Genomic DNA, 17787 nt, shown 5'->3' with positions numbered 1-17787 from the left:
GTTTTCAGTTCACTACCATTGGTTGCCTGATTTGAAATTCTCGGTGAAGAGAATGCTTATTTTTCGGAAGTATTTATAACTTGTGGCACGTTCACTGAAATGTTAAAAATTGTAACGGATTATTTTTGCAATACGCATGACAAATGTCATTCATTTACAATAAACTATCCAATATGAGGGGCTAATGGTGGTACGCTACTTTTATACGATTATAAAACAGTGTAAGAATTTGTACAACTTACAACTTCTTCGAAGCACAGTGTTCAGAGCAAAACTGGTTGAAATAAGATCTATAAATATTAGAACTACCCAAATTTGGTATATACACTTCCTGTTTCACAAGGTCGTTGCATTATTAATTACGGAAACCGATTTACGGGAAACACACGATGTTGAAAGACTCATAATCAAGAGAATTGTCTATACTAAGCGATTTCCATCAAAATAAATATTTTGTAACGATTGTGCACGTGTCAAACATTTAGTGATTACCCTTGATCACGGTCTTGATTTACAAAAATTATTTGTCTTAATGATATCACTTATTATTATCGTCACAAAATAATACATTTTAGTTTTCGAATATAAAAATCGTAGTTAATTACCCACTATAACTTCTATCCACAGATTCCTACATGTATTATTATATACTATCTATAATTATATTGGAGAGCAAAATTTAGGATAATAACGTGAATAATTTTCATGTTCATTTAATTCTCATAAAGCAATAAATCTGAGAACTTACAGTAATTTTAGTTCTAGGCCCCCCATACGCTAGACGATGCGTGTGGTGAAGTCATTACAAGGCTAGGCATCACTTGTTGTTGACTGACATTCGCAGTTGCAGTAATAATGGTATTTGGTGGTGGATTTTGCGCGCACGTTCTCATATGAGTAGACCAATGAGCTTGCTGGCAAGGATAGTCACAATACGCTGTATTCCAACAGCAGTAAAATAATGCTTCGTTTCCACACAATGCACACCACTGCTTTCGTTTTGTTTCCTCGATACTTCTTAATTTCTCTTCCTCAGCCTCTCGCTTAGTTTCTTCGATGGCCCGATACCTTTCAGCCTCTAAACTAGCTCTCATTTCTCTCAGCGTCAGATCTACAACTCGAAATGAAAGTAATATTAGAACGTGCCAATCCGAATATATAACATCATGCTTGTCAAGAAATGTGTTATTATGGAACCAAGAATAGTTTGAAACAACATACTAATTTCAACACTCTGAGGTAAAATCCAATGAAGTGTGTATTTGACACTTGCTATTTATTTAAGGGGATTTATCAAAGTAGACGGCTAAAGAAATGATTGAACTTTGGGAATTAACACTCTGGCAACCAATTATTTGATTTGATTGGAGCTAGTCATGTTCCAAATTATTTAGATCGAGGTTCATTAACTTTTTTTTTTTTCAATTACATAATTAGAATGACTTATCTAGTAGGAAGTATTATTTTTAACAATAATCTCAACCACGCCACTTGGTGACCTGTTTTATAATGGCAATGATATCTCAAAACGACTTGACTGATTTATTTTGATATTAGAGAAAGTATTGGATAATTGGTTGTTGAAAATTCACCAACTTCTTCAGCCGTCTACTTGTATACACCCCCTTAAATATGTCTGTCTCAAGAAATGAAGAACGTTTAAATTTGAGAATTTTCAATGGTTGCATACCTGTGTTATGCTTCAATTCGGCTAGGTGCTGTTGATGCTGCCACCTCATGCGTTCAATCTGCAGTTTGAGATAGTGCACCGTAGCACGTTGATTGATTCCAGAGTTATCTGAGTTACTGGAATTTATTTGAGCTGCTTCAGTCAGTGCTTCCTCCATTAACTGTGCCATTCGCTTGGCTAATTCCTGACCACCTCGGTGAAGTTGTGCACTGAGTGGTCCTGCCTCTGGAGATAGCAGCGAGTGATCATGTTCACTTTCTGTCCTGTGTCCTGGTATATAAACCATTGCATCGGGTGGACTTGCCGGAGCTTTTGGCGGGGATGTTGGCGAAATTTGCGGAAACATTGGAGGTTTATTAAGAAAGGATTTACGTGCCTTAGACTCCTTTTTTGGTGTATGATTTTGCGGTTGATCCTTTGGCTCTTCCTTAACCATTGTTGTTTCTTCAGTCATGATTAAACAGTCCTTTGTTGAATTCATTTTTGTTGTGGATTCCAGTAAGGTGATTCTTGGTAAAAAAATCGAACCCATTGAGGATGATGCAATAGGATCTGTATTTAATGCTGCGGTTATTGTGCTTGATGGACTAATAGTAGAGGCAGTAATCAAGTTTGCATTATGAACAGATTTAGTAACACTGTTCATAGGGTTGTTAGGGACGGACACAGAATTAGCTATAGTAACGGCTGTACTTATACAAATATCACTCACAATGGCAGTGGATTGTGCACTAGTATTCGCAGGTGCTAGAAGCCTATTTAATGGTTGATCCTGGCGAGAAATAATATTTTCTGTGCATTCTATCAATTTTTTTTGCTCGTTCGAGGCTGTAGCTTTTGCTCGCTCCGCATTGACTTGATTCACCATTCTAGTTTTTGGCTTATAGACTCTAACCGGATTTTTATTCGTTTTCGGACTTTTTATTTTGATTTTTGAGTCTTGTACAGATCTCGTTTCGTTGCATAGATTATTATAAACTTTTGTATTATTTGCTTCAGTATCATCCTCCCCTTTATGTGATTTAACGCTACCAAACTTCGAGGATTTTCTTATTTCCAATGAAACTTCGTTTTCAGAACTGCTATGCCCGTCGCTACTGTTATTTGGATCCCATCTTCGTCGATATCTTTGCTCTAATTGACTGTCGTCGTCTGTTTTCACACTATCATCCAAGTTGTCAGTGTCGTTTGAAGTATTACTTCGATTATAATTCATTTTGATTTTCTTCTGGTGAACATTTCCATTATCGGATGAATTCTGGATCACTTTTTGATTTTCGTTAGATTTAGCAAGTGGCGGCAACTTGGATTTATTGAGCTTGTTGGACAGTGACACCTTAGGTATTCTGGATGCCTCGATATATTTTTCACAATCGTTGTCCGAATCACCCTGAGGTGGTGTTGAATCGTTAGCGAAATCAGAAGCATTATTTCTCGTTGATTCCTCAGAACATGATTTCTTTGTGAGATAAAAGCCTCGCTTTCTCAAAGGTGGTTTTCTTCGTGGTGAAGTGTTGGGAGATACTACAGCAGGAGTGCTGGGCTGAAGAGGATCATAGTTAGGTAGCATTAGTTTTATCTGCAATGGATCTCTCGGATTGTACTGTATTTTCGGCGGCGCAAATTTAAACTGTCCAAATGTCAACTCCAGCTTTCGACAATGGCGCGTTATTTCACGAACACATTCGTCCATATCTGCTTTTCGTTTACGCGGAAGCGGTGCAGGTGGATCTTCGGAATATAAAAATAGATCACGAATTGGTACCCAAGCCCGATCATGAGCTCCAAAAAATCGGACGTCCACATGGCCTTGGCCATTTATGCGAGACATAGCCTTGGCTGGCCAAAATGGGAATCCCTTTAGTTTTGCCCAGACAAGTGGATGCGGCCTTCGGCACGGTTCAATGAACCAAGAGGGTTGAGGTCTGGGAAGGTTTCGCGCATGTCCATAACAATCGGAACAGGCCTCAATCTCAGACACCTCTTGCCTGGCTGCTTTTATAATCTGCCTAGCAGCATTTGTTAGTTTAGAGGTATCTGTGTAAACGCCTCCACCTGCAAATGTAGCGACACTATATTCTTCGAGAATATTATGTTTTGATATCCTGGCTACCAGATAATACTTTTATCTACACAACATTTATATAATCAGTCTGATTGCACATGCAGCGAAGTTTTCGAATTTCGAAAAAAAAAATTCTATATTTAATTTACACCGTATTCTAATATATTTCATGTAAAATCATTGATTTCTGTAGGAATATGAATAAAAATGATTGCCTACACTGTAAAAATAGCAACATTGCGTTGCACAGTATTAATCAAATTTCTAAACAGTACGGGTATGTAACTTAAAAGTATAAATATATAAGCTATTTGAAAATACATCGTGAATTTGATATGGCGAAGTAGCAAAACCAATCAAACAAACCGAAGATTAGAATACTGAATGCAGATTTTAAAGAATAGTATTTGTCGCTGAACAAAAAAGTATCGAGAATATATAGAATTGCACAGGCTTAAATATTAATCATGAAAAATAAGCAATGAACAGAATACGCACAAGTATTGAACACAATGCAGTTGTGCTGTATCCACTTAGCATCAGCCATAAATGCCTCCGTACTACCATAAAGTTTTGCACGGACATTAGATTCTAATAGACTCAAGTCCATTGGCTTAACAACATAGTCCAAATAGTTCGGAACTTCGTTGAGATCTACCGCCTTCCAAAATGGCTCCGACTGTGGACATAATGATAAATTCCTTCCTGATAATTATCTTATCTCTGTACCACAATAGGACTCTAATTTATCTGTATGAATAAAAATTCTTAAAAACACACTTGACATCTAAACTATCCTAGAAGGCTCAGTAGCAGATTAGGTTCTTTAATTTTGGCAGCAAAATTAATTTTACTGCAGGCAATAAGCAATCGTAATGAAATAATATATTCAATAATACACAAGTTTATCGCTCATTGTTAACTTGATACTTAAGGAGTAAGTAAGCTTAGGAATGAAAATATGAATGTAACAAGTAATGTGATGAAAATGTACACACCCCTGGATAATCACGCATTCTTCCAACCACATGTCTCAGTAGTGTACAGAGCTGTTCAACACTCAACTGAGCCATTGCCGGTGAGCGTGTTTCTGCATTTTCTGCTTTTAAAATAGTAGCACACTCGCCACAAATCCAATTCTGCGGTGTTGGTTGTGGACCTCCACCCATACATCGACGATGCCAGGAACGTGGACATGCGGTACAATGGCTGTCAACAGACTCTTTGTGACATCGCCAGCAGAACTTATCTTCGTCACTCCTAGATCGCTTGCGTTTGTTAATCCTTTCGTTTTTTTCTACCGAAGAATCTCTGCCTTGTAGACTTTAAAAAAAATATTGCTTCATTCAACTATAATAAATCAAGTTCATTTTTTCGGCTGTCTTTATACATGTTAAATATGATACCTCGATCAATGTTGAAAATTGCACTGATTTTCAAAAAACGAAGTTGCTATTAGTCCCTTTCTATTCAAGCATGCATCCATAATACAAGTAACATATAAATTCTAGGAATACTGTTAGAAATATTATAAAATTAAAAGAATAGAAAATAGGTTTACAGTACTTATGAATATAAATTGAGAAACATGTTAATCTGTGAAGAACTTCAATATTTTGTAGTATGAAGAATGTTCGGAAATACCAAGTGAGAAATAAACGGATTTTGAAAGTCTGTGGTTTGGTTTAGAAAATAAGAATATACCAAGTGAGCTTACATTGCTAGAAAAAGTTTTACATGGAAAAGATAGTTTGCAGTTGACGCAAGATCTACAATTTCGATGTTGAGCAACAAATTAATAATACATAAAATTATTGAAAATAAGAAAACTAACTACTTACACACCAGGTGTCTACCAACCTCGACATTCTCCGTTTTCTCTTGCCCTCCTTAACTGCACTTTCCCCTTTAATCTCTGCTCCATTGATCTTGACGTCTTTACCAACAGACAAAGACGATCTTGTTTCCGAAGCTTGTGTTTCCTCGCTTGTACTTTTAGAGACATCAGGCTTCTTGCCATCAAGTCTATTTTCAACACTGTTATTTTCTTGCGATTCTGCTTCAATTCTACTGTGTTTTTTAGCAGATTGTTTTCGGCTTTTGACATCAGACTCATTGCTAACGTTATCCTTTGATCTATTCACATTTGTCTTTGAATCTATGTTGTCACTTTGCTCCAGAGCATTAGTTAGATTGTTTATTTTGTTCGATTTCTTGCTAGATTCATTATCGTTTTTGTCCTTCTCTGTAACTGCTGTCTCTGAATTGTTCTTCTGATCCTCGCAGTCCTCCATTGCGTTCTTTCTATCCTCCGAGGACTCCATGTTGCTCAGAATCATATATCAGATGGTATCTGTGTGAAACAGATTGTCATTAAAGCTTCGGCTACTTGAAGTTTAATTTTCTGTCTATTCACTGGTAATTCGAATACATGAACTAATACACCATAGTCGAAAAAAAATTTTGTATCACACTGCGCGATTTTGAAAAAAATCTGATATTTGTAGTTCTATTATATGAAGTATCATTTAATTCTATATAACAATCAAATACAGGTTTTTTCAATATACAATAAAACTTTCACCATATGTTATGTATTATATGTAAGAATTTTATTTTCAATTTCTATAAATTTATTTATGTACAGTGAAAGTTTGTATTTTCATGATAAACATTTGAAATCTTGACATACCGACAAAATAAATAAAAGTATGAACTGAAAGCCAGTTAATGTAATTTATTGAAATCGATTCTTTTGAACATTATTATTTATTAATGCACTCCATTATTGCAGCTCTGGCTGTACCAAACTTTCATTTTCAACATTTTTCTAATTTCTAGATGAATAGAACTTTGTCCACATTAGAAATGAAGTAAGAAACTGGATTAAAAATAAAACAATTTAGAGCTGACGATCAATTTTTGAATCCTGCTTCTGTGTCCAAGTATAATATAAAGTGATTTTTGATCAATAACATGAATTGGATATAGGTCAGAGCAATACGCGGAAAAAAGGACTTTTTAGTAGTTACATCATGTTCAAGGATGTTCTGCATTTTAAATTCAAGGTTTGTAATCAAGCTTCATAACTTTTTCCTTGTTGCCAGGTTTTCTAGATTCATGGCAATTTTGCCAGAATTGCTTTAGCTAAGATAAAATTATGTTTTAGGGTTTTTGTCAATATGATTTATGACTTCAGAACCGATTAAGGACATGTTTTGTTTGAAACAGATCATACACGCCGATCCTATTTAAAATGATCCGAGAAACAATCATTCCACAAAAAATTATTTCAACACAAAATTGTATATATGATTATCCTGCCGGTAATTATTCTGTTCACATATAAAATGCAATATTCAGAATAGAAAAAAAAAAAAATTCATAGATTGCATTAATGTGACTAGTTTGAAATTATCACCTCCCTTGTTCAGCCAAGGACTATATATAGTTTGAAGACACTGACATCAAACATACTTACATATGCCATTGTTATTACGTACACTTTGAAATGGAAATGATGTTTATCTATGCATTTAAAGTTCCAACCAATCAAGCTTAGTCGAAAACTCAAGTTGTTACTAATACTGAAAACAGGTCGGGGCGTTATTTAGCCTTAAGTTTATTGTGTAATGTTGTGCCCTTGAATGGTTTACAAACTTTTACCAGGTTTACTACACAAAGTCTGATCATAGGATCGCAGTATCAGCAACAAGTTGAATTTACAGTAAAGTTTAATGGATCGAAACTTCAGGTGCATATTTCTTACTTCGTTTTTGTTCAAAGTTTAATAGTTTCTGGTGAAATCCTAGCCCCAAAATGTTTCTAGTCTGTATATCATTTACTATTTTCTTGATGATTGAAAGGAAACCAGAAGCCAGGATCTTCCTTCATACTATCCCGAATCGCAAGAGAAACATAAAGCCTTAAATCAATTCTCGGAAGTGAAAATAACTTTGTAAGAGTAAGGTGAATAAGCAATATGACTTATAGTATGCCTCCTGGGTAAGCGACGTGTCTACAACAATGAGGAATACAAGATTATGGCTGAATGCGAAAGATAAGCAGAAAGTAGATGAGTGCCAATGCCAAAAGTGCTAATCGACCTGGTAACAGCGTGTTGTACTAAATGTAAAAAGAAATAATTGTAGAAATGCATTTAAGTTGCAGCGGTACAAACTTGGGTACCTGAGCATTATTCAATATTGGGAAAGTAATATCAGGATGACAATGAAGTAAAAAGTGGGTATACCTACATCATAGCAGCAGGCACAGGAATGGATGCTGTGGTTGTGTGAAATGGCAGTGGATAGAAGAGGATAGACTGTTAAAATTTCATAAAAATATAAACAGGATCTTACCAATCTATTCAGAAGGAAGTACGCATTATCAAACGACGCAAGCTGGTGATACGACGCATCGCTTTGCAAGACTAATATTTCGTTGAATTAACATGATACAAACATAAGTGGAGACATTAATCGCTATGGAAAGTTAGGAAATATCTCTCGCTGCGCTGCACGAGCGAACTACTACTAGCCGGGCTTTCCTTCTCTTCTCGTTACGCCAGCGCCATCTGTTGAGGTATTGGCAAACCTCCGGACATCACGTGGTGATCGTGTCTACAATTCAGTCGTAACAAAAGTGCACATATACAATTAGAGAACTGTCAAACTATGCGTGGGTCCGGTAATTCCGAAGGCTCGGAATGCTCGTTGAGGCATGACACATTGTAGTTTTACATCACCTTTTTCGCTCTCCATTTCGCCATCCCGGAATATCACCAGTTTATGTACGAATTTTCGCCAATCTTTTCCACACCTCTTGTTAAAGGGTTAGCTGGTTATCACTGTCAACCAGCTGTAGTGTAGGCGTATAGTGATCTCGCACATACAATATTCGGGTTAACAGCAGCTGTCAAAGAGACGTAATACTTTACGAAAACTATTGCCGAATGAGTTTTCTGACGATTCCTTTACACCGATGTTTTAATCGACTCATAAATTCAACGATAAACTACTAATATATAATAGATAAACGATCAGTCTGATAAGGTATTTATTTAAGGTTACGTTTATCTGTGAAATGTCACGTATTGCAGAAGAATAATAATATTTCGCCTTGTTATTTCCAGTGAGTTAAATCAGCACGAATAATGGAATTGAGTGACTTCATATTAGTTACAAAACTTGATAACGTTGTTCTCACTGATAGAAGCGATGGAACTGATAAAAACTCTAGCTTAGATAGAACGCTCTGCATCACTGGACATCATCTTATACTATCGTCAAGGCAGGCTGTTTCTCAGGAGCTTTTGGTACTCAAACTGATCAATTCATAGTTTTACTCCAACTGCCATATTATTTATTATAATATGTTCGGCAATCCTGTACGTCCCAGAGTTTTAGATATAGTTTTATATTCATAACTCTTGGAAAATAATTTGAGAATTTTACTCATGTTCTGACAATATCTGCAATTTTTTTGAAATATTTTCTAGCCAGTTGACGTTTTATTTTCACATATTTGTAGATATTCGATTTCTTCCAGCTATTTCATTAAGCATAAGATTTTCCTTCGCTATCAAGCAGTGTTTTAGTTTGAATTACGTCTTGCAAAAACATAGATAATTACTGAAATAAGAGATACTAACCCAAAATTGATCCTTTGCTAAGCAATACTCTGTGTATTAATAAAGCAAAATTTGACAGTTTAAAACAAAACTATAAATAAGTAATATCATATTAGTAATACAAGGAGAATATATCAATTTGTAATACCTCACTCTGTAAGTATATAAAAACCAGTTTATCTCCAGTATTGCAATGTCAAATAAACTTAATTTTGATTTAAGATTCCCCTTAAGCACTACAAAAAAAGTGATAAAATCAGGCTTACAGAAATTTGATTTATGAGTATAGACCATCCTTATATTTGAATATCCCAAAAAAATTATGTGCTATCTTGTAACATGTGCAGCTTTTCATTTTACATTTAGTTAATTACGTTTCAATAATTACAATAACAGATTTTGGAATACTGTTCGTGATTTAGAAAGATACATCTCAGTAATAAATTAACACAAGCATAAGCAAAAACCTATATTTTCATTCAAGAGTTCTTGAGAGTAAAATATATATTTACATAAATAAGAGTGAAGTATGTAAGTGACACATATATTACCTTATTTATCATTTGACAGTGAACTTTATAAGTTGACCTGTAAATTGCAGGCCAGAATGTAAACACATTTTTAAAGATCATGTGAGAATATGGAACACATTATGTAGTCTTTGCATGTATTGTGAATCAGTTTGAAAATAAGGTCTATGGCTAGCTACCGTTCTATTGATAGAAATGAGGAAGTGTCAAAGGTGTCTGTCAGCAAGTATAGTTGTGTAATGTAAGATTGCTAAATACTGGGAGGATGCTGCCTACTGAAATTTTACTCGTAATTTACAATTGAATCCTTTACCAGCTGCTTCACAGAAACATAGATGTCATAGAGAAAAAGTCAAACAACCAAAACCCTGGAGGCAGTATTATTTTAAAATGCAAGGATTTCCATATCTATCAACTCGATATCAATAGTACAGAGGATTTAAATAATGTGACGTTATCTCTGGAAAAGCTGGCATGTTTGGGTAAATAATCATGGACATAATATTTGTGTACCTGCTTCTGAATACAAATTGACAGTTGCTTTATTTAACTTGTGATTGCTGCCTAACAATAACTAATGCACATTTTATATTTCAGATCAACCTCTCCAGTATCCTTTTTTCTACAGCCCTCAACCTGTGAATAATTCCACGGTGCAAGTGGAAGATGGATGGACTGCATTTGCACCAGTTTCAGAATGGTCTAGACTATTAGCAACTCATGCCGATGAGTGGCGGATTTGCTACCTCAATCGTGATTATAAAGTCTGTAATTCGTACCCATCAGCCGTAATAGTACCACGGCATATAGAAGACAAAATTATTGTATTAGCAGCAAAGTTTAGAGATGGTGGACGATTTCCTGTACTCTGCTACAGACACGATGGGGGGGTACGAGATTTTTGCAATAAATGATTAAGCCTGACTCGATTCAGTAAGTAGAATTTTAATTTTTTTCTAGAGTATTCTCATGAGAAGCAGTCAGCCATTGTCTGGAGCTACAGGAAAAAGATGCAAGGAGGATGAACGACTTTTGAATGCTGTTTTAGGTCCAGGAAGACGAGGGTATGTAAAAATATTTGGCTTCTCAATATAATAATACCAGTATACTTGTATATAGCCGAAAAAAATAATCTAATTTCTAAGTATAAATTAGATTGCATTTTTCAGTGACTTGAGATATACTTTTACATAGCATTAATTTTACTGGTTGTTGATTGATTTGTGTCTTCTCTACAGGTACATAGTGGATACAAGATCTGCCAGTCAAGCGCAGGCGGCCAAAAACCGAGGAGGAGGAACTGAAATGGACGCAGCTTATCCACAATGGCGTAAGGTGCACAAGGCTGTGCCACGATCTACTGACCTGGCCGAAAGTTTCTGTAAACTAATCGAAGCCTGCAGTGACACAAAATGCTCCACGTCCCAGTGGCTTTCTCGACTAGAGGGTAGTGGCTGGCTATCTGCAATTCAAGCAGCATTAAATGCAGCCTGCGTAGCTGCCCAATGTCTTCACCAAGAAGCAGCTGCTGTCTTAGTACATGGTATGTAGTTATGAAATGAAAAATTTCTATGCACTAATGAACTATTGGAACTGTACTACTCTAAGTACAACTAACAACAGATTTTGCATTCACAAGCAGGTTTTACTATGGTCTTGATTAATTTCGTTTGTTCGAGATATTTTCATACAGATGTGATATGATTACCAACTCTTTTCATAGTCATCTTTGATGAAATATAATCGATTATATTGAATAATAATTGTATAAATTCTGCACATTAACAATCGTGTAGAATTATTATCGTGTTTCAGCGAAAGTTTTAGATAATGCAAATTTTTTTTGTGGAAATTGACAATAATTATTTTTGACTGTCCAGTTTTTGGGCATTACTATCGTTTTAGATAAGCATTGTAAGGAATTATTCAGGAATTTGCAACAAATCCGTCAATATGTGAAAAAAATATCGATAAGCAATAATTTTGAGATCATAAGCACAGAAGTTTTAAAACTATTGTAGACTTGTATGCAAACACTACTATTATACCTTCACCTAAGTAACAATATGCTTTTTTGGTAGGTGGTGCTGGCAGAGATTGTACTCTTGCTGTGACGAGTTTGACCCAAGCCATTCTAAATCCTGACTGTCGAACCGTGAGAGGTCTGCAGGCTCTTGTTGAACGAGAGTGGTTACAAGCTGGCCATGCTTTTTTCAGTCGGACACGTCATGGGCCTTATCACCCGCCCAATTCTCAAAGTCCAGCACATGCTCCCACCTTTTTGCTATTTCTAGATTGTCTCTACCAGCTACATCGCCAATTTCAATTCAGCTTCGAATATACAACAGATTTACTCATCGAACTTTATAAACATGCATATTGCTCAAGCTATGGAACGTTCTTGGGTGATTCAGAAGCAGAACGAATTCAGCTTAGATTATCTGAGAGAACGGCCAGTTTATGGTCACATATAAATCAGCCAGATGTTTTGGAAAAATGGTTAAATCCACTTTACGAACCAAATCCTGGTGTTATTTGGCCCAGTGTGGCACCTATCAGCATAGAATTGTGGATGGAACTTTACCTTTTGCATACAAATGCCGCGCCATGGAAAGGATCACTTTCTTGCGCCATGCACATTAAACGGAAGCATTCTGCAATTCGAAAGATCTCTGGTCAGCTTCAATCGCAAATCCGTAAAGGTATCGAAGAAATTCATACCAATCCAGATTCTTCGTACGGGACAGCGAACGCTGAAGAACACCTTCGACTAGCTCAGATGAACTTGGAACCTCAAAGCACTTGATGAAGGGCGTGTAGTTAAATTTAAAGAGCAAAGTCATATTTAAAAAGGATGCGCTTACCCAGTGCCCTTTTTTACTAAGATATTGCAAAACATTTGACAAGTTCCATCTGTACAGTTTAAGAACACGAAACATTGAACCATTTATTTGAAAAATTTATACTTATAATTGATAATAAAAAAAAAAACTGGAGAATTATTATTGGCAATGACAAAATATATAACTATTGGATATATTGTACGTTGTATGTAATTCAAATTGTGTACGTACATAACAAAAAGTACTAGGTCACATCATGTTGGTCTTAAAATATATAAAAATAGAAGACGATTTGTGCTCAGCATTTATGTTCAGTTGTAGTTGCTACAAAGAATTTTTTTCCGCATAGTTCACGTAAAATGAGAAATATAAATGACACAAGGTGACTATCACGTGTAAATTAATTCAAAGTTAGCGTATTATCACAATTGTATCATCTTACTACGTTCCTTATTGCACTTATAATGAGTTCCATCCTTTTTCCAGCGATCTGTATGAATTAACGGAATAAGAATACCACAAGTCATTATTAATTTATATTTGATAATCAACTGTTGAAGTGGTAGACTGATAATTAATTCAGCAATTTTATTTAACCATTTGGATTAACATAATAATCAGCATTGCATATTCAATCCCATGCATAATCTTATATCAATATTATTGAAAGTTGAAACTACTAATTTCAGACATTATATAGGAATATTACACTCTACGGCTAGTTTCAGAATTTAAAAATAAATTTGCCGATATTTTGGAAATAGTGGAATAGTTTCATTATAAACATACGCTTTGTTATAAATTACTACGTACACATTTGCTTCAGTGATGTTTCACCTAAATCAATGGAATTATAACACCACTACATTTCGACATATGCCATATTGTAGATACGTTTATATAATAAATGCCCACGTAACATAGTCTCAACTGCTGGTCGATTATTTATTTTTTTTTCACTATTTCCCACCCAAGTCTTAAATCTATTTTTAATGGATTTTGGATGAGGACCTGGTTGTCTCCTCCTATAGAACTGTTTCTTTCGCGTAAAAGCTGACATTACCGCGCGCCCTACCGTAGGCAACCTGACCTGCGTCCAGCACGTTTCAGAAAGAGCGTACGTTGAATTTTCATTGGCACACATCCTTGAATTGAGGATCATACTCACAAACAAAGAAGAAGAAATTTAATTTCCCACGTTACGGCAACTGAAAACTCCCGGAATTAAAATGGAATATAAGGAAATTTGTAAGGTTCAATGACTATTATCTGTAATATTTATGAATCTCTGTATTAAATAGTGCAGACGACTCGTATGAGTTTAATGAACAAAATGAAACCTCCTTGACAAAGTCTTACAATACCTTATTACATCTGCATATAATGATACAATGATCAGTTCTATGGTTATTATCCTACATAAAATCCTTACCAGATGTATCGGTAATTCGTTTCTGTTATTTCAACGCTGTACAATATTTACTTCAAGGAGTTGAAGAGAACTTTATTTCTTCGAAAAATTACGTGCTACTTGCATCCTATTGCTTTTTTAAAAAGGGAAGCGAGGGTGGTTTCGGCCGAGTGCCTCGCCTGAGAAATTTCATGGGGCTTGGAATTTTACCGTTACTCGTGAAGGACGGCTAGGGAGGGAGGAAGAAACGGCAGGTGTTCACGCACAAAGAAACTAAAAAGAATATACGAACCATCGGGCGACATACGACAATTTAGAATCAAATTACGGTTATTATAGTATGAAAAACTTCATTACATACAGCTAATTTGTAATCAATATTTCACAAAGCTTGTTGAATCATCTTAGACGCACGTTGTATACTTCTAGGGGGTCACCTTAATAGCTCGGCTCTTAGTGTTATGGGTCCAGCATCCTTGGATGAGTGTGGATCTAGTCACGAATAAGATTTGGAAACGTGGACTGAACTCAAACTCATCCAAGGCCACTAGACAACGAATTCTCCGCCCAGCTTCTGCATTGACTTATCACGTAGTTGAGAACAGAAAATAAATCAAAGACTGATCGTCAGCGTGCCACGACCAACCTCCTTACACCAGAAAAGCAGCTTTCGGAATGATCCGCGTTTAAAAAATTACCTTGCTTGAGAAGGAACTGGTGGGGATGTATGTTCTTGGAGGGGCAGAGGGGAAGGAAAGGGGGGATTTGGGCCTGACCCTTCCTCCTTTCGCTATAATTCTCAATTGCAGCAGGTAGAGGGGATTTATTCAGAGCAGAGCAAGCTTTGAACTCAAGGAATCTGGTCAAGATTTTATTCGGCAAATTTTACGAAAACTAAATTTTAGAGAAATATTTCTGTTCTTCTCTGACCTTTAAGTTTTCACCACTATGGGGTTTTCCTGTGAATTTAGTTTTTAGTCGCAAACGTGGAGTTAAAATCCACTCCAGCATTTTTCAAAAGATCAACTGCTCGATTCAATTTATTTTGTAATTATACTAACATAGTTCGCCGAAAAAATGTGGTGTTTATAAAAACTAATGGGGGAAACTACTGCCAACAAAAATATTTTAAAAACGGATTTCATCTTTGAAATAAAATAAGAAGCAAGTGATCGGTTAGAAAAAAGAATTGAAAAATGGCAACTGAGAGCCGATCATCACTACTGAAAAACCAATGTTTCCGACTGAAATGTATAAGTTTGCACAATTTCATGTGATTTGTGCAAAAAATTTATCTAACTTTCCAGTTTTTAAGTAAATTTCCAACAGAGTTTCCGAACGTTCCACAATTTTTAAGCAGAATCTGGTAATCGGAAAAGACGAAACAATCACAAAACAGTGTTGTTGAAGATTTAAATGGTGTAGGATTTGTTTAATTTACCTACAATTAGTTTTTTTAAAGAAAAGGAGGAGGTACGGAATTTGTTGTTTTTACAGGTTCAGCTGTGTATCCGAACATAATCAGGAGTATTTTGATATTAAAATGTTTCCAAGCTCGCGTTAATAGGTTAATTAATAACAAATACTTCGTGAAAATCGCGAAACGTCAGCATTAAATTCAACGGCAATTTATGTAAAATTGTGTTGTTTTATTTTACCGGGAACCAACTTAATGCCAAATATAAATTCGTTCAACACAATCAGACAGTCAATCATGGAACAGCCACAGGTTTATCGACATTATTGTCAAAAAAATTAGATTGGATTAGTATGCAAATTTTTAAAATAGTGCATACTAACTAAAAACATCCATAGATGTGAAACTAAATTACTTCATTAACTACAGGCGAAGGGCCGTGATATATCTAAAAAGAAACATCTACAGGGATTTGGTGTTTGATATAAAGTGTGATTACTTCTATCTACATTATTATCCGATTATCCTTCTGTCAATATTTAACCACCATTTAGAATGTAAAGTAGCTAGTCCTTGTAAAAGGCGATGCAGGAAAAGCAAGATACTGAAAGAATCACTAAAGTATTGATGATTAAAAATTATTAATTCTTTTCGAATGCAACATGCAAATTCCACTATGACACCTTCTGTTACAATAATTATATATTCGCCTCGGTAGGTTATAGCTCATTTTATACAAGGTACTTCTGAACAGTCTGTCTAGCATTTGGAAAAACTTACTAATTGTGATATTTTCAATTCGGATTGAACTGAAATTGTAGTATATACATTCAAAAATGTACAAATACAGCTATGTAAGATATATTATAACTAATACTATAATTAAACATGTAAAAACCATCCCAGCTATCAATATTAATCCATCTTGCCGAGCTCTTTGTTCAATAAGCCGCATCGTTGTGTTAGAAAGCCCTAAGATGTTTCCAATATCGACAAGTCTTTTATGAGCACCTTTCAATGTAGATCTTTGCGATCTTAAGCCTTCCAATATCCCAGAGCCATGCTGAATTAGGTCATCCATACCATGCGTTGCATTTCGCAAACTAGAATTATGCTGAAGATTGTGATCTATCATGATATCTATTTGGTCGTTGGGGGTGAATTTTTTAGACAAAAGAGCTTCACGTTCAGTTTCTTCCCTTTGCCGGCGAGTAAGTTGACTTCGCCACGAATTTAAAGCAGCAGCGAGGTGCCGCGAATCATATTTCAACTGGTCCACCCGCATCTTGGCATTTTGCCTCTGTGATACAGGACCCTTCATACACAAAATATCAAGTCGTTCACAGTTACTGAAAACGTAAAAAAGCAAAAGAAAACATGTTAGGAATGAGTTATGTATCTTTCCGGAATACAATGTAGGTATTCAAAGATCCACTATCTAGCTAATTGGAGAAGCTATGATGTTTTGTTTGCCAGATTTATTTTTTAACCTACCTGTTGATGAGATTTATCTTCGACTGTATGTCATGCTCTATTGCTTGAAGGTCCAAGTCCGAATGTTTCTTTTCCAGTTGAGAAAACGAATGTTGAGTTTCCTGCACTAGCTTATTCGTCTGATGATATAAGGTCTCCATAGTTTCTTTAAAGCCTCGATTTATGTTACGATAAGCTTATGCAGCAGAATTTAATGACGTGATCTATCCGGCTACGGTACTATTATTGCCAGTTAATAACCTAAAACATTTGTTAGGCATAATGATTTAATTACGCTCAAGGATTTCACGCGCAGAATTTGCAATTATCACCGGGTATTAAATATTCGTTATTGATATCACGGGTGGAAATAATCCGTATCTTTGAATAAATAAATTATGCAACAAGAATACGAGGTGGACAGATGTCTTTCGATAACACGTATGTAATGATTATTAACGCATTACACAGCTTTTTTCAATACTCACAAATTTTCAAATTTTCGAGAAGCTGCATCGAAACTTTGCGATGGAATGATTGATAAATTCATTGGTTCCACCGTCAAAACATTGTCTGATAATATTTAAAGTCAGTCAGAGATTCGGATGTAACGTGGACATCATGTGTCACGTCAGGCATTTTCATGTTGGAATCATGTTGGAATGAAATTGGAATTGCAGTTGTCCGCTGGCGCTAGAGTGCAGTGGCGTTGCTAGCTACTCGCCT

The 17787-nt window shown here is 35.6% G+C and overlaps 3 protein-coding genes across 9 annotated transcripts; 1 reads left to right on the top strand and 2 right to left on the bottom strand.

Moving 5' to 3' along the window:
• Nucleotides 1-65: 65 nt before the first annotated feature.
• On the bottom strand, nucleotides 66-8284 carry LOC124180946 (protein kinase C-binding protein 1). 5 transcript variants are annotated; one of them, XM_046566925.1, is made up of 7 exons: nucleotides 8117-8284; nucleotides 5601-6108; nucleotides 4754-5078; nucleotides 4254-4434; nucleotides 1691-3745; nucleotides 749-1111; nucleotides 66-94 (listed from the first exon to the last, which is right to left on the bottom strand). In XM_046566925.1, the coding sequence occupies exons 2-6, from the start codon at nucleotides 6092-6094 to the stop codon at nucleotides 762-764; spliced, it is 3405 nt and encodes a 1134-aa protein (XP_046422881.1). In that variant the 5' UTR covers nucleotides 6095-6108; nucleotides 8117-8284; the 3' UTR covers nucleotides 66-94; nucleotides 749-761. The 5 variants fall into 5 exon arrangements, with proteins under 5 accessions (XP_046422881.1, XP_046422878.1, XP_046422883.1 ...); XM_046566922.1 differs by having other exon boundaries at nucleotides 66-1111; XM_046566927.1 differs by having other exon boundaries at nucleotides 66-1111; nucleotides 1691-3727.
• A 115-nt stretch (nucleotides 8285-8399) lies between these two features.
• LOC124180949 (myotubularin-related protein 9) lies at nucleotides 8400-13690 on the top strand. 2 transcript variants are annotated; one of them, XM_046566930.1, is made up of 7 exons: nucleotides 8400-8809; nucleotides 8890-9072; nucleotides 10234-10399; nucleotides 10515-10807; nucleotides 10878-10981; nucleotides 11156-11460; nucleotides 11999-13690. In XM_046566930.1, exons 2-7 carry the CDS (start codon nucleotides 8911-8913, stop codon nucleotides 12721-12723), a joined length of 1755 nt encoding a protein of 584 aa, XP_046422886.1. In that variant the 5' UTR covers nucleotides 8400-8809; nucleotides 8890-8910; the 3' UTR covers nucleotides 12724-13690. The 2 variants fall into 2 exon arrangements, with proteins under 2 accessions (XP_046422886.1, XP_046422887.1); XM_046566931.1 differs by having other exon boundaries at nucleotides 8402-8547.
• Nucleotides 13691-15799: 2109 nt separating this feature from the next.
• LOC124180952 (Golgi SNAP receptor complex member 2) lies at nucleotides 15800-17706 on the bottom strand. 2 transcript variants are annotated; one of them, XM_046566939.1, is made up of 3 exons: nucleotides 17550-17706; nucleotides 17083-17322; nucleotides 15800-16937 (listed from the first exon to the last, which is right to left on the bottom strand). In XM_046566939.1, the coding sequence occupies exons 2-3, from the start codon at nucleotides 17220-17222 to the stop codon at nucleotides 16439-16441; spliced, it is 639 nt and encodes a 212-aa protein (XP_046422895.1). In that variant the 5' UTR covers nucleotides 17223-17322; nucleotides 17550-17706; the 3' UTR covers nucleotides 15800-16438. The 2 variants fall into 2 exon arrangements, with proteins under 2 accessions (XP_046422895.1, XP_046422896.1); XM_046566940.1 differs by having other exon boundaries at nucleotides 17083-17293; nucleotides 17550-17703.
• Nucleotides 17707-17787: the final 81 nt, after the last annotated feature.

This window comes from Neodiprion fabricii, chromosome 4 (assembly GCF_021155785.1).
Source record: "Neodiprion fabricii isolate iyNeoFabr1 chromosome 4, iyNeoFabr1.1, whole genome shotgun sequence".
NCBI classification, from domain to species: Eukaryota; Metazoa; Arthropoda; class Insecta; order Hymenoptera; family Diprionidae; genus Neodiprion; species Neodiprion fabricii.
The sequence above is the reverse complement of the archived record's forward strand: the minus strand, read 5'-3'. Positions and strand labels throughout refer to the sequence as shown.